The sequence below is a fragment of the Platichthys flesus genome, chromosome 24 (genome assembly GCF_949316205.1).
Source record: "Platichthys flesus chromosome 24, fPlaFle2.1, whole genome shotgun sequence".
In the NCBI taxonomy this organism is placed as follows: domain Eukaryota; kingdom Metazoa; phylum Chordata; class Actinopteri; order Pleuronectiformes; family Pleuronectidae; genus Platichthys; species Platichthys flesus.
Window position 1 is genome coordinate 1,341,853 of NC_084968.1, and position 17,171 is coordinate 1,359,023.

The window sequence follows — 17,171 nt, forward strand, 5'->3', positions numbered from 1 at the left end:
CACACTTCCTCTCAGCCCCGCTGTGAAACCAGCCCTCTGATTGGCTGACTGCAGGGGATAAGTCGCTTCTTTAAAATCTGCTGCCATTTCACACTGGAGCACAGAGAGCGACACATTGCTGTTCAACACGGTGCAAGGTGAAGCACGTTAAAGGGATTGTTTACCCAAAAACGGATATCCACTCATTATCGATACAAGCCGATGGAGTGGCGGGTATGGAAGCCCATTTCCGCCACTGTGATGACAGAAATATAGATCCTGTTAGACATTATAAAGAGAAACTTTCATAACTAAGTCATTATTATGATACACCACCGTTACTGACAATAACCAATCAAGTCCTTGACCTTCCATTATGCTACTTGAATTTGTATATCGTTACATTGTTTTTCATATAAAAAGAAAGCTGAAGATCAGACACACACACACAGAATATATCAAACTTTATTGTCACAGGCAGTTACAAACAGGCAAACAAAGTGCTCACACACTGTTGATAACTTTACATGCAGCGAGGTCCCTCATTTCTCCTCACCTCACCGCATTACTTGTTGGATGAACTCCAGCTGCACTACACTCACTCCTGCTCTCTGGCAAACTACTGCAGAAGCTGGCGGCAAACGATGACACAGTTGGTGATTGGCTAGTGATTGATTCCAGTCAGTCATTTCCCAGCACAACATTTTTATCATAATAAGACAAGTAGGGGGGTTTCTTCATTAAAGGGAGGTCTAGCCTACTTATATGCCCGCTCACCCAAATAAAAAAAAAAATATTTGTATTTCCACCTCATCCAGGTTTTGATATATCAACTTCCACCAGAATTACCTTATTGGATAAAGTGTATTCCCTATAAAACCAGTTTAGTTTGTGCATTACACCAGGACAGTGAAGTGTATCAGAATGGACTTGATGGGGAAGGAGAGAGGAGATCTTGAGATCTGATGAATATATGAGTCCATTAAACATTTAATCAGACTGACCTACGCCGTAACATTTCTATGAAGACACAACATCAGGTACATAACATATTAAAAAAGACAATGGTTGGAACAGCAATCAGAGCAATTAATGTTGATAAGATAGAAATAATCCCTTACTAACATCCTATTCATTCCGTTTGTGCTGATTGATAATGCAAACACATGAATAATCACCAGTAAGGTTAGAGACTGGTTAACTTCCCTTTTTTACGATACACAATCCCTGGATAGCAGAATACACAAAATTTGAATCTTTAAAACAACATAGGGATAACAAAACATTTGACACCATGCTAATATAGTGAAGTAAACATTTGTGGAAGAAAAACCGTGGGACAAATCTGACTATTTCCCTTCATGACACCACGATCACAGCTCTGACCACAAGTGTCAGTCTCCCACCCTATTTTTATGGCATCACCACCAGGGGGAGATAGAGATTTTAGAACCGTCCATCTTTTAATACAGTCACTGACATAAAAAAAACATAACCTCAACTGATTATGATGAGACATTTTGGTCAGTTATTACACAAATACACAGGATGTCAGTTTTTAGGGATGTGTATCATCATTTATAGTGTCCCTTTGTCGAAATACTGTGTCAGCGACTTGATGAGAATCATATTCTCTGGTCATTTGTCTTTTTCATTTGTGCCAAAACAATTGTCGTATAAAAAACGTCTACTGGCATGTTGAGATTAAAAGTTTTGTATTGGCTTATCCATAGGTAAGGAGTCTGAAGTGTGCCACTGGAATAGAAACAGTAAAAGCTTTTAATTAATCAAATTAGTAGAAAAACTGTGAATTAAAAATCTCAAAGTAGCAAACATATACTGTCCTGTTTTATTTTCTTGTGACTTTAAAAATGATTTAATACATGATTTTCAAAATGAAATAACTAATTCTTTTTTTAATATTACTTTTTATTATTTGATATAATATAAGCATGTCTGCTTATATTATCAACTAATAACTTGGGGCTTTAGGGGTTTCAATTAATGTTAAAAGATATTACACATGCTGTCAACTCACAGTTCAATCTAAAGTCCAAGGCCAGGTTATGTGTTGGCAGGAGTCTGGTCAATCAGAGCTATCTCTGCTGCTCTGTGGGTCAGACTCTGCTGAAACATGTTGAACTGAATAGATAACAAATCTACATGTTGAAGCAGAATATGAATAAAATGTGAGACAGAATTTGAAAGACCGACATATAAGTAAATTAGATATTTTAATGCCTTTCTTGAGTTGAAGGACTAATCAGCAAATTTAGTGATTTTCTATTCTTATTTCTTTTTACTTTGGACTTAGATACAACTTCAAAGTGTTACGCCGATTAATTAATTATAACAGCTTTATAAATAAGTCAACGTATTAATTGATTGTATACTGAAGCTCTTTAAGGTGGCTCACTACAGAGACTTGTACTGTAGATAATTGACAGTACAGAACAGTAAAATAGGTAAACAAAGGCATTAAAGGACAGGACAGGTTAGTTTTCAGTGTTTCAGCCCCTGAGAAAGAGCCCCATAGCCTGACTAATTTATAACATGCATCCCGTCTGGGGGACCTCTTCTCACTCTGACCCTCCCCACCTTACAGAGACTGGTAGCCATCGGCTCTCTTCCTGCGGCTCAGAATATACGCCACCACCACGATGATAATGAGCACCAGCAATGTCACTCCCACCGCGATGGCAACCCTGTAATCGGGCTGGTCCGCTGGGCAGAAATCAGCTGGAAACAAAAGTACACAACACGTTATTCGTTTTTTCAATCAATGTAATTAATCACATGCACCATTTGAAAGGTGTCATTTCACCAAGCATATTTTACTACAGTATGTATGTCTGTGACTGCCAATATTTAAAATGAAACAATAACATTTTCATTTTCATTCATGTTTGAAAATACATTATTTTTGCCAAACTAAAACCCAATCAGGTGTTTTCTCAATGTGTCTTTTAGATAATTATACTAATCATGGAAAAAAACATGACAAAAATAATCAATTTGCTTAGAATTATTTTGAGTGCAGGAAACTTCTTGTATTAGATTACTTTCGAATTGTGGTATTATGTAACATTGTACAAGCAGTACTGTTTTTCTTCTTTTAATGGATCTAACAAGCGTTTAATATAAAGCTACATGTATTAATGAGAAACTCTCATTTAGAAAGAAATTCTCCCTTATTGATTCTTGTATAGGAAGACACTTACTAGCGCCAAACTCATTGGCCTTGGTCAGATTGAAGGCCTGCAGCCGGTCCTCATCGACTGTCAGGTACAGTCCTTGCCCCATGTAAATTGATTCAGCCTTGCAGGAGTAGGAGTGTCCAATCTTAGCGGAGAAGAGACTCAGTGAGTCGTTCTTGGCCTGGTACTGGTCCAAAGCTGCAACAGTCAAACAAAGCAAAGTCAAGTCACATTTATTAATACAACACACGTCAAAACAAAGCTCAGGTGCTTCCAGGCAACATGCCATGATCTATAAAACAAATAATGATGATCAGATATGGACACAAACTTGTTAGACTGCATTGCATTAAAAGTTGGTCGGTTGTTACCACCAACACAGTTTCCAGTAACTCCGCAGATCATTTCTACACAAAGCCGAAGAACACCCAAACAAGGAAGCTGCTCCCTCTTTAATGCTTCTTGTCTCTGCTAATCTTTGCCAGTCTTCCACAACATCCACCTGTGGCTGAAATGTCCGTGCACATGCAGGGACCCAATTCGCAGAGTCGATTGTTTAAAAAGTAAAATTCAGTAAATCACATGCAGAGACCGATATAAAACACAACTTACCTCCTTTGCTGAAGGGGTAGGAGATGAGGAAAGACAGAGAATTCACATAGGCAGTATTGTTTGCAGTGCTCTGAGGAAATATAAGAGAGTAGGACAGAATTTCTGTGAGACATTGGTTTAAATGAAAAAGGGAATTTGGCGGAACAGGTACTACCCCATGGAGTTCTACCCCATTTAGGTGATGGTCTGCTTCCCTTAACAGTGCTGCCGATTGTTGACAGTGAAATGACCATGAATTTCGCTGAATATTTTTCAATGATTTCTTCCATTTTTTAAATAAAAGTATATATATGCTGAAAGGACAAGCATTAAGAAACTAACAATGTCCAAAATGTGAGCTTTCAAGTGGACGTTTTTTAATGCTATTAAATCTACTAAGTTTAATATGTCACAGAAAGATGAAAAAGGTATACACATTCATTATTCTAAGGTTTCTAATATAACCACATGAATCTCTTTTCCAAGACCATGTCATTTGGCCATATGTTATCCAAACACTTAAGACCGATCCTGGTCAGGGCCAATGGAATTAAAAAAATTCTGATATCAATATATTGTGCAATGGGGAATTGATGGTTTCATTGTTAATCAATTTTCCAGCAAGTCCAATATATTCCCTAATATTTTTGAAATATTTGGACCTTTTGTATATTTTGTACATTTGATGATCAATCAAGAAAAAAACTCACAATAATGGATCATAATGATAATCACAATGTGACACTGAATTAATATTCAGAAAAAATACTTTACAACCCTAACCCATAGTGGACATACTTTACTTACTGCACTAGCTGGGTTACTGTATGAGATACACATATTTATTCATATAGTTATACTTGGGTTCTGCAGTGAGTTTGACACTGGCACTATGAAGTAATACTTCGCCAAGTACCTATCACATTCAAACCTGTTAATCTGGACTGTCATGCAGAAAACCGCCAAATGAATCACACAAGTATTGTTCATTGTCACATGTCATGTGTTCTTTAAACATTCCTGTCAACCATAGTTCCCTTTTTTACAACCACTTCTGATTCCACTTCCTCCACAAAGTTTCAGATAGATAGATAGATAGATAGATGGATACTTCAAGTTAAGCTATTTGTTTTGTTATTCGTCAAAAGAACAAATGGATCAATTCTGTTAATGTTGCACTATTTAATTTCATGAGATCTCTATTTAAATGTCAAATCGTAGTAGATCAAAGATAAGTTAGGCCTTTTGTTGAAACAAGGGCTGACCTCATTGCCTCGCTTATTTCAACATTATGATGACGTATTTTTGCCAAATCCTAAAGATCATATATACCTTGTTGAACATGAAGGTGATGTGGCCCTCCTTGAACTCAAGGGTGAGGTTGGCCGTGGTTCCCTTACAAAATCCGGAAGCTTTGGTCTTCTTTGGCTGAACAATGAAGGTTCCATTGACCTGAGAGACAAATCGAGAGAAGTCAGTTAGAGGACCACCTTGTTAAGGAAATGTCTTGCGACAAAGAGATGAGACAATAACTCTTCTGGTGTTATTACCCACCACTAGGAGGAAATCAAAACATGCATCGCTAAAAGCTGAGTCAACGACTCCTAAATGGCATGATAAAACCTTTAAGGATTTTTTTGATTAGAATGTGCCACAACATTGGCTAGACCTTTTGGGACTATGGTTGTTGGCACTGTAGTTGTGACAAATGAAACGTACATCTGGTCTTGCCACTCGGATCTGCAATGACATATGAGCCATCAGGCAAGTCACATCTTTGTCGGTCTTTAGGCTGTAGTTTCCTGCAGTCAAGTTGGTAGAGGGAGTAGGTTCAGGAGGAGGAGGAGGAGCTGTAGTCTTCGGGGTGGTGGTAGTCTTGGCGGTGGTGGTTGTAGTCTTGGCAGTGGTGGTTGTAGTCTTGGCGGTTGTGGTGGTGGTTGTCTTCGGGGTGGTGGTTGTAGTCTTCGGGGTGGTGGTTGTAGTCTTCGGGGTGGTGGTTGTCTTTGGGGTGGTGGTTGTAGTCTTCGGGGTGGTGGTGGTGGTTGTCTTCGGGGTGGTGGTTGTAGTCTTCGGGGTGGTGGTGGTGGTTGTCTTCGGGGTGGTGGTGGTTGTAGTATTCTTGGTGGTGGTTGTACTTTCTAGTTCAAATTCCTTTGCAGGGGTCACAGTTGCAGATTGGTGTTCATCTTTAGCCAATGAGAGTGCTTAAATCAAAAAGACAGAGAGGAAGAAACAAAGCCCTTTAAATGTACATATATACATTATGTATATATATATATAAATAAGCCACCTCCAAACCTAATGATTTTCTTGAAATAATTGATCAATATAATTTAGTTTAATTTGTATATAACCAAATTATCATACATTATCTTAAGGCACTTTCAATAGTAAGGTCGAGGTATTTTTGGCAACTATAACAGTGGAAAAAAATCATACATCTGGCAGAGTATCGGCTTAAGAGATGTTACGGTAAAGATATGATTAGTTTTAGAAAATAATTTTGGAGTTGTTCCACATGACGAATGTTTTTTTTTTTTTATCCTTATTTCGTTCTCCACAAACTTATGAAAAACATCACTTGCTTCCTCAGTTGCCAGATGTTCTTAACAAACTGCTCACAGTCCTTGTCTATCTGCTGCCTGGTTCGGGCCAGTTAGCATAGAGTGGGTTTATTGACGCTTTCTTGCATAAAAGTTCCTGGGCTGTTAAACCAAAGTAATGAGCTAAAACAAGCTGAGAGACAAAATAACAAAGTGGAATGGCAGAGTTTGACGATTCAATTGAACCTTTTCATAATTAAGATATATAATCCATTGTTAATATAGCATTAGTCCTTGTAAAGTGCATATCAATGTTTGTTGACGAAACGGCTGATGTTTGAACTACAAGCAACTCCATCTATCAAACGGTCAAATGACCAGTCTGACCTAGTTTATCCTGACTGCAGTTCATGTTTATGCCAGCTGATGCTGCCATATCTATGTTAGTACACTCTGCCGCACATTTATGACACTATTAGGGTTTTCAGTACACACCTTATCTGCAGTTTCATGTCCCATTTTTAAGGTCAAAATTAAGTAACCACAGTGAGCGCACATTCAGAATAATAGCGCTTGATTATAACATAGGACTTATTTTAGCGTCATTCATTTCACTCAATTGCACGTGAATAAGCCAACTCTGTTGTTAGGATTCAAAGAAAGTTACAGATTCATCCTGTCCTGCCTCTGTCTCTGTCTCTGTCTCTCTAAAAAAAAGTAGGCAGACATGTGACTCAGACCTGCAACTCCACCGAAAGAGTGCGGACATGTCTCTTCCCTAAACAATCCAGGAAGTCACATTCAGGTCTCATAAAAATACGTCACACCTCACTTATACAATCAATAGACTCTTTGATGACCCCATTGAAACCGGAGCAATTCGAACACGAATGCAGCATTATATCGCTTAGAGGGTCCACGTTTTGAGGTGAAATAAACGTTTTATTTACTACACATAGCGAAGTATTGGAGCATGTCTTACTTTTGCACAATGCCTGAAGTGAAATGTTGATAAAAAACAATGTCTTACCTGAGAGCGCACAGCAGGCGACAAACACGAAAACAACTGCTCTGTTCATGGTGACAGGTGCTGACTGACGGACTGACTGACGAGCCGAAGATTCCTGCTGGACTTCTGACACTGACACCGTGAAGCAACTGAGCTGCACGAGCACGAGTGTCAAGCTTTAAGAGACAGGGACCGAGAACACCACAGGAAACCCTGTTAAAATAAAAGCACGCCTACTAGGCAAAGAAGAAACCCCACGTGCAAGCTACCAGGGGATGTTCATGGTAGAATGGTTCGCAAATATTTTTTTCTGAATTAAAAAGTAATTTATCTATCTCTTATTTACATCTTGTCATGTTCATGTTATATTAGTGAAACAAACGTTCAATTTTTCTTTTAGCGCAATATTAATATTGAATAAAAATGTTAAACTATTAATTTAGTAGCACTTAAATGGCACTTACTTATACCACTTTGTCGGTTTTTTTTGTTTTGTTTTTTTAAAGACATTGTACTTTCTTGATTCTTTTTGTTGTGGGTTTCTACCCTCATGGTTGATTGCACTTATTGCACAAATCGCCTTGGATTAAGCGTTAACTCAATGAAATGTAATGTAATGTAATATGCTCAAACATATAGATAGATTACTTTATTCATCCCCGAAGGGAAATTAAGTCTTTTAAAAGACAAATATGATTTGTCTTTTAAGATATCTCATGGATCAAATGTGGAAGTCAACTGGTATATGAGGATTAGAATTAGTGATAATAATGTAATACTCTAGTTTTTATGCCATAGTCTGAAATGAAGGGTGTATCTTGAGGGTCGTTGTGGACGTCACTGCAGGGAATGTATTTTGAAAGCATTAACCGGAAGTCTTAGTGTTGATTCTTATGTGATTACGATTCTTGACTACTTATCATTACTCAGGAAACGAAACCACTGTGGCAAGAGGGAAAGAACGTGTTGACTCTAACTGGAGGGAAGAGGTCACATGTTATTTTCCACGAGAACGAAACGAAATCCGTTCAGTCCAGTGCTACATTTTGTGGTTATCAAGACCATGAAACAACTGTCAACCGAACACATATGTTGCCTGGAAGTGTCTTTAGTCTCATACAATGCACTGTGAACAGTAATAACTGAAGGAAATCCTACTTGGACATCTCATACAAAAGCCCACATGAAATAAATATACATAACTTAAATAAGGACACATTTGTTATAACGGCACCACTGAAACACCAAATGCTTGATTCATTAACGTTACCCCAGGGTCAGCCTGTTTCAAACTGTTGTTTCAGTTTTGATTCCTGCACTGTTTAACTTTGTGTTGCTTCCATTTTTGAGCATGTAGAAGCTGAAGTTATTCCATCTGTGAACTGTTAGGCTGAGGTATCAATTTGAGTGGATCAAAGCTTAAGATGGTAATTATCTGTATATAACACTTTTCTAGTCTTGATGATCCTTCAAAGTACTTTCCATTAAAGTTTTGCTATTTAACCATTCACGCAGTGCACATATGTGCGGCACTTTCTCTTTCGCACATCAGTCACCAGCTGTCAGGGGCAAATGGGGCTCAGTACCTTGCCCAAGGACACTTATGCCACACAGACTGGGGGGGACGGGGATTGAAACATTGACCCTATGGTTAGTGAACTGCCCACTACAACTTAACTATTTGCAGTGGTATTTATGCTTGCTATGATTCTTTCTCATTTGTGTTACTGTATTACATGCTGGGGACAGGCTGGTGAAACAAACAGAAGAAATGAGTCCCCAATCAAACAAAAAAAAACAAATTGTTTTTTTAAAGGCTTTGTCTCTGTAGGGCTTTGGAGAAATGTATTTGATTGAACTCTGACAGTTTTAATGATTTGCTAATATGCGTCTCGTTGACAAACTTTTGAATGATCTGCCCCCTGAATTAGGTGACTTAGTCTGTACTCGCGCAGCTATTTCTTTTAGATTCCCTAAGGGTATCCAAGACCGGTTATACCATTTTGCCAAGCTGCATTTGGGAAATCAGCTTTTCTTAAAAATGGCCATCGAGGAGGAACTTGTGTGGTCAGAGTCAGGAGTGTCCTCACCTCAACCCTGTGACCCAGTGTATAGCACATGATGTCAGCAGATGTTTTTAGATGTCAGCAGATGTTTTAGATGTCAGCAGATGTTTTCGTAGTCTGTAAATTCAAAATATATGGTAAAACAGGGTTATATCTTAAATTTTGACAGGCCTCAAAGCCTTAAGATGCTGATTCATATCATTACATTCACAGTGGATAAGAGAAAGCGTCACATTCATATGGGCCTTTAATCTTGTGGACGCCATGACGAGAGCTGTTGATTCTTTAAAATGTGTTATCAGCACCTTGGAAATTACTGGACAGATTTTGGAAGGATGCAGATCAGGGGGGCGGCTCCTGGATCTTTTTTTTCACTTTCTGTAACATTGTGTTATTGCATTTTGTTTTGCATCAATTTCACCATTTCCCCACGGGGATAATTCAGGGATCTTGATGAATAAAAAACAGGTACATTCAGCAATATGACACTGTATGTGTGACATTTGGTGAAACTTGATTTAATTTAAGGGGACAGTTGGGCCTTAACTGAAGCAAGCGCTTTACTGTGTCTCTTTCTAGTTAAGATTTGTGAAGTGTGGCTGGACTCTCAAGTGACAGTGAAGATGCTTCAAACTGCTCATTATTTCAGAGTCTAAATCCAGTTCAGGGTATTTCTTTGTGATCATAAGCACAGATAAAAGACAACAGAAGTTGGTTTCAAGCAGACAAGCAAAGTAAACTAAAACCAGAGATGTTGGTTCAAGTGTTTCTATGGGTGAAAAAGGATTTGCAGCTCAGTGAGACTGGCAGGAGATAAGTTAACAGCAAACCACTCCCAGCCTACAGCACACACACAGGAAACCCCACACAGGCTGAAAAATCAGGAAGAACAAGAACAAGAAAACCATATTCCTGACAGACTTGGAATCGTTTCGCCTATGACAAGCATATTGCATGTCTTGTTCACAAGACCATTATCATCATCATAAGATCACCTATAACATAAATAAACAATTTTCTCTTCTCAACAAGTATATGAGCTGTAAGAGCGCTCATGCCAGAGAACTGTTTCTACTTTTACCTGCATATAATAGCCCCTTGCACATTTATTTATTACATTTTATAATTATTTTAATGGATCAAACATCTCCACGTGTTAATTTATGCTACTATTTCAACATTTCAGTCATTTTTGTTTCGTTTTAATTTAATTTTAAATAAGATCCTTTATTTTTGACTTCCTATGAGTAATGAGTAATTAATGATGAATGATGAATGATGAATGATGAATGATGATCTATCTATCTATCCCTTCTAATTTCCAAACTTTGTGTGGCACATTAATTGTGTGTGTTTGTGTGTGTGTGTGTGTGTTGCTGGGGGGTGGGGGTGGGGGGGGGCATAACTGCAAAATTTCATAGCAACTCATATAATATTTAAAGGGGTATTCCACTCTGGACCAACCTTGTGAATTAAGATTAAGATTAAGATGCTTTTATTTGTCCCAAACACATGCATGCACAGGCACACTCATGCAGGTAGGAAAATTTAACCTCTGCTTTTAACCCATCTGGTGCAGGACACACAGAGCAGTGCAGCCATGTACGGCGCCCGGGGAGCAGATGTTGGGGGAGTAAGGTGCCTTGCTCAGGGGCACTAGACAGGGTAGGGAGAATCCTCTTGGATTTTTGGAGAGATCAATCCAGGTTCGTTTTTTTGTTGTTTCTCCGTGGAGTCGAACCAGAGACGAACCAGAGACCTTTTCTGCCCATAGTCCAGAATTTAGACCGACACACCATTCTAACATGGTTGCAAATGTACTTACAAGTTGTACAAAATTAATTATCAATTAAATGTCCTAAACACCACAGAACAAATGAATCTTTCTATCTATCATTCTATCCATCAGTGTTTTGAACCTCCCCATTGGTTTAATTTCCCGGGAAAACCGTATGATGATGAGGTGGCTCTCTACCAATCACGGTGCTGCAAGTCCCCCCTGGCCCCGCCTTTCAATGACGCCCGTCCAGAGGAAACTGTAAGCTGCCATAAAAGGGAAACACTGGCGCATGCGCAGCGGCCGGAGTTTTGTTTGAAGTGAACTGCCCTGCAAAGTCGCAAAGCATTTGATCGCAACTGTATTTGAACCTAATTCTCCCACACTCGCTTGGCGGCTCTATGCGTCGCAGGGGCGATGTTAGGCCACCACCACCCGGGCACCGACAAGTCGCAACAACTGGTCAACTATGTGGAGGATTATCTGGAATGTGTGGAGTCCCTACCTCTGGACATACAAAGAAATGTGTCCCTGCTCCGAGAGATCGATGCAAAGTATCAAGGTATTGTGCTTGGACCCTTTGTTTTTGTTTATTATCGTGCGTTGTTTACAACCGGAGATCCTTAAACGCCAGATGAGGATGATGATGATGGGCTGAAATGGTGGAGAGCAGGCGCGGGGCTTCTGTTCCCATTTTGCCCAGAAACAAAAACAACCGAGCGTCCCTTGTTAACGTTCCCCTGGATAGACCCGAGGTGACAGGACGTGGATCATTGGGATGTAAAATAAAACAAGCCGTCCGACAGTTAGCATAGCCAGGAGACACTCCGTCCTATGTGTGTGTGACGCCAAACTCATTGAGAAAAAAGCTCCGAATAGAATCCTCCATTCTCCCAGCGACTCTTCGTGTGTCCCGCGACCTGAAACCCACCTCCCATGACCACTCGTTGTCCGGTCACACATTCGGCGCCGATCTAATCCAAAACCCAGCACCGCGTTCCAGTCAAACGTGAACTTTTTCAAAAGGAACACTGCACTGCCGCCCACCATAGCGTTTCCGCGGAGGGGTTGTGGTGGGAAAGCCCAGGAAATAACGAGCAAACTCGGGGGATTTATGTGATGGTGTGTGTGGTGGACGCCGACACACCCGACGTGGGACGAAGACTAGCAAACGATGGTGAATTCTGCTAATTAACATCTGCACATGCCCGAACGACCACGGTTTACACACACTGGCCATATTTTTAATCGTAAGCTGGTGTTGCATTCTGCACACGGAGAGAAGCCCCAGGTTACCTGGCAACTTCCGCACGGTTGTCTACGAGATATTTGCGATACATTTAGCGGATGCGGGTTTATTATCGAAGTCGATGTTGTTAGCGTGCAGACGTTTGTTAACAAAAGCAACACAACAAGTCTCATTGTTGCTTAAATTCGACGCAGAGTGAAGAGCAGCAGCAGCTTCCGCTCCCGACATGTCCCGCGGACACCTCTTCCGTAGGTGATCACAATACGTGGATCACGTGAATACGCTTTAGCGAACGGATCGTTTCGAGTTCGATCCCCCACCTCGGGCTTGTGCGACGTACGCCCGACCACTGTGCCCGGTCGAGCGTGAGCAGCAGAGACGGAGAGCTCCTCTCCAAGGCAACCCCCTTCTTACGTCACACTGACGCCACTTCCTGTGTCGAGGACCTCACTGCAGCTCAGCCCTCCTCCAACATGTCCAGCTCCTGCTCCTCCTCAGCTTAGGTTTAAAATGTCCGCGCAAAAACCATATAAAAGAATGCACGCGAGGGAGGACTTTATCCGGAACACCTCTACACCTGATGACTGGTGCGAGTCTCCTGTCAGCCAAACCTATGAAACGGTGAGCTCGTCCGTTATTGGTCCCACAACGGGGACATTCGCTGTGGTGCAGCAGCAAAAAAACCAGGATCAAAATAGACACCAGCAGAAGTAACATTGAGGAGATATTAATTTTTGCAGCACTTTTTAATAACTGCTTACAAAAGGCGTTAAAAGCAAAGACAGAAAAGTAAATATTAGAGAAATGAAAAGCAGCAGGACGCAATGTGACAAGGAGGCGAGACAGCCACGTTCAGGTGGTAGGGAAACAAGGTATTGTGCAAATAAATAAAGAGATATGGCACATAAAAAAGTAAAAAAGGTGAAAACACAGTTAAAGAAGCAAGTTGAATAGCAATAACAATGCAAACAGAATGTATACAGTTTGAGCAGGGTAAGGGATTGCACATGAGCCATTGATACACATGGACAGAAATGAGCAATTGCACAGTTAAATGAGTTGAACTTGAGTTTACAGTGCACTCCCAAAATTGGTATTGTGGGAGAAGAGCATATTGTACAGTCTTACAGCCCAGGAAGGAGTGACCTGTGACACCTGCCAGCTGCTGTGATGGTGTCCTGCAGAGGGTGGGACTGGTTCTCCAAAAGGAATTACAGTTTAGCTCAAGTTCTTCCCTTTCTCTTCCATGAAGGCTACAGTCAACAGCTGTGAACCCAGTAGGACCTCTGAAATGTATATATTATTTTTTCGATATTGTTGTTTTTTATATTGATGTTTATATTGCTCTATATTGTTGTTTTTATATTGTTGTTTGTAAAGTGCACCAACCACACCAAGGCAATTTCCTGTATGTGAAAATATACAAGGCAATAAAAAGAATTCTGATTCTGATTCTGATGTGGTAGAACAGGAGATTGGCTGCAGGAATGTGCAGCGAACAAACATGGAGCATAATCTCAAGAGGAAAGTTTCCAAAATCTGGTTAAATCTGACCTGAGGCCAGTGTAGAGTAAAAGGAGGAATTCCCAATATTGGAATGGTGGTTCTAACAAAGTACTGATTTTTTAGGAGAAGTCCAACTCAGAACATAGGAGTCAAGAAGTGTCAGATTAAACCAGATGCTCAGAGGCTGACACATCTTTTTTTTAATCCATATGTTGTATTTCTCTCTCTTCTATTGTAATGTTTTTTTATCAGTATTGGAATATAAAGACAAAAAGGCCATGTTTTGATTATTCTGTTATAGTAGAGAATGCATTTCGGTTTTTGACGGAATAACAAAAGTTTTACAAATAGTAATGAAAAAAACAAAACAACAGCTAAGACTGACTAATGAAATGAGCACCTTTTACACTCAGTTCCATTCATTTGTCTTTGTCTTCTGTCCCTTGCAGATGTGCTGAAGGAGGTGGATGAAGTCTTTGAGAAGTACAAAGGGGAGCAGGATGCGGCTCAGAGGAAGCGCCTGCAGATCCAGCTGCAGCGGGCGCTCATCCTCAGCCAGGAGCTGGGGGACGAGAAAATCCACGTGGTGACCCAGATGACGGAGCTGGTGGAGAACCGCTCCCGCCAGATGGACTCCCATTCCCTGTGCTTCCAGGAGCCCAGTGAGGCGGAGCGGGTCCCCACGGAGCGGCGTTCCAGTGTCGCAGAGCCCCCGGCCCCGGAGCGTAGCTCGACCCGGCGCCCGCGACGACAGCGCAACAGCGAGAGTCGTGACTCCAGCCACCCGTCGGCCAACGGCTCTCTGGTGGACGACCCCCTGGAGGAGCTATCCGTCCCTCCTCCCCGTGAGAAGAAGTCCAAGTCTGCAAAGAAGAAGAAGCGCAAGTCCAAACAGGACCGGGACGCCTCACCGGTGGAATTCGCAATTGACCCTAATGAGCCCACCTATTGTCTCTGTGAGCAAGTGTCTTATGGTGAGATGATTGGCTGCGACAATGACCAGTGCCCCATCGAGTGGTTCCACTTCTCCTGCGTGGGGCTGACCTACAAGCCTAAGGGCAAATGGTACTGCCCCAAATGCAGAGGGGACAATGAAAAGACAATGGACAAAAGCTTGGACAAGAACAGAAAAGACCGCAGGTCCAGGTAGTGACTTTGATCTTGATCTTGAAGACGTCCTCAGGTCGAGGGTTAGAACTGTTGGTCGTAGTCGATGACAGTACTTGTGATGTTGTAAGAGCACAATCGAACACCATTAGTAGCAGCGCTTATTATGAATCAAGGACCAGTTGTGATTGAACTTGTGCTGCGCCATCCACTGATTGTTTCCACTGGCAATAACTGTGCTGTTGTCTGTAGGATGTCCAGCTACTGCAAGAATCATGAGCTCAAAGCTGCCAGCATCCTCAAGTGTTTTGTTTACTTGTGGGACTTACATTTTTTATTTTTACATGTTTGTTTTAGTATCCCTTTCATTATAGTCAAGGTCCTAATAAAATATAAGGTATTCCTGTTAATGATCATTCTTTTATTGTTATGTTTCGCCCAAACAAATTGTGATTTCTTTATTTTAACTTTCTTAATAATACTCAATTGTTTGGAATCTGTGTGTCTTTAAATAACAATGGCGTCTAGAGAATGACGTTCACATGTAATATGTCAGAGATTGATATTTAATTGAGGAGATGATTGTTGATGGGACACTGGAATAGAAGGTCATGTTTGTGGACTGAACGTTTTCGCTGGTTCACTATCACTCTTGTGTACATTTCTTTTTAATATTCATTAAAACAAAGTATTGTCATTTAGGTACCTGCTCTGTTTTCTTCAGTGGGAAGCTGACAAAGTCTCTCGACAGGCTGAATTAGTCCAGCACTGTGCTGTGGTATTAGAAAACACCTGGGGCAAGAGTTAAATATCTCCATAACTATTCAAAAAACATGTATATGAAACTGAAGAGACATACAAAAGCTTCATAAAATTAGTTTTTTGATTCTGTGTTTCTTTTTAAAATTCAAATTATCAAGCTAGGGAAAGCAGTTCCTACAAAGGACCAGTGTCTTTGGCTAATGCCGCCTGGCTCTGGAGGCAATGAATCTTCTGTTGCCTCTTCCACAAATTCCACCTGTCTCTCTTCAAGCAGCAACCAAAAATCTTCAGTCGCCTTTTAACTTTGAAAGGAACTGAAGCAAAAGATATAAAGAAAAAAAGTGAAACCACCATAACATTGTTACCGGCATCCATTGGGCTTTCTTCTGTTGTGTGTCGTTTCCCCACTTCTGACATGTTTGCGGGCACATACAAACATGACTCCCCGGGTATCTTACCTGTGTATACCTGCTAACTTTGGTGTAAAAGATGTGTCCGATGAATCCTCCCCTTCTTCCTCACTGCTGCTGCTGGACTCTCCAAACAGGTCTCTGTCCTCGGAGACTCGAGGTGCTGAGCTGACAGTTCCAGATGTTGACCCTGACAAGGTGGAGGCCGAGCAGGACAGAAACCTTGTGCCCATGAAGCAGCTTCATACAGAGGACACGTGCATCCACCGCTGATTGTTAGTAAAAGCTACTGGATTACCTTAAATCTTAGTGGAAGGATTTTGTTCACAGGCACTCTGCTCAATCTATTTACTTGAATGTGTGAAAACATGCTCCAGTATGACACCTTGATGTGAAAGAGTCTTTAGGAAACAGTTGGTTTTTAGCAGCAGAGTGTGAAGACAAACTGAGGTGTGTGTGTGTAAAGACACTCAGTCACATGACGCCAGCACCAATAACCCGTTCCACAGGAACCTTTAATGCCCACTTCTGTTTTTCACCTGACAGCAGAAGGACTTTGCTCCCTTCCCGTGTCACGTCAACCTTACTGGGCTCTTCAGCAGGTTCCCATAGCCACAGATGCTCTTAGCGTTTTACCTGAAGGGCTCCCACACCCTCAGTCTGTCAGAGCACAGAGATAAATGTGAGGGCCATTTTCACATCCAGACTGAGTTTTTTTCTTGTCAGCAGAATCCTTGTGGAGACCAATGGCAGCATGGTATTATAATCTCTGTATTTTAACTGTGATGTGGAAAGATTATGTTAAAGCTACAGCAGGGCCATATTAATCTGTCGGTGTGTGTGTGTGTGCGTGTCATATCCCCCACTTGTATCATCGTATATAGTTATTAGTCTGCAATTACACCATACTTTAATCTTATCAGGGTTGATGAAAGGTACCAGAATAAAATACAAAGTAGATGTGGTTTAAGATTT

The 17,171-nt window shown here is 40.9% G+C and overlaps 2 protein-coding genes across 2 annotated transcripts; one reads left to right on the top strand and one right to left on the bottom strand.

Moving 5' to 3' along the window:
* Positions 1 to 426: 426 nt before the first annotated feature.
* cd68 (CD68 molecule) lies at positions 427 to 7,490 on the bottom strand. Its single transcript, XM_062383504.1, has 6 exons — positions 7,341 to 7,490; positions 5,487 to 5,971; positions 5,100 to 5,219; positions 3,789 to 3,858; positions 3,201 to 3,374; positions 427 to 2,718 (listed from the first exon to the last, which is right to left on the bottom strand). Exons 1-6 carry the CDS (start codon positions 7,387 to 7,389, stop codon positions 2,579 to 2,581), a joined length of 1,038 nt encoding a protein of 345 aa, XP_062239488.1. The 5' UTR covers positions 7,390 to 7,490; the 3' UTR covers positions 427 to 2,578.
* Positions 7,491 to 11,498: 4,008 nt separating this feature from the next.
* ing2 (inhibitor of growth family, member 2) lies at positions 11,499 to 15,725 on the top strand. The gene is made up of 2 exons (XM_062384504.1): positions 11,499 to 11,724; positions 14,367 to 15,725. The coding sequence occupies exons 1-2, from the start codon at positions 11,580 to 11,582 to the stop codon at positions 15,065 to 15,067; spliced, it is 846 nt and encodes a 281-aa protein (XP_062240488.1). The 5' UTR covers positions 11,499 to 11,579; the 3' UTR covers positions 15,068 to 15,725.
* The last annotated feature ends 1,446 nt before the right edge of the window (positions 15,726 to 17,171 follow it).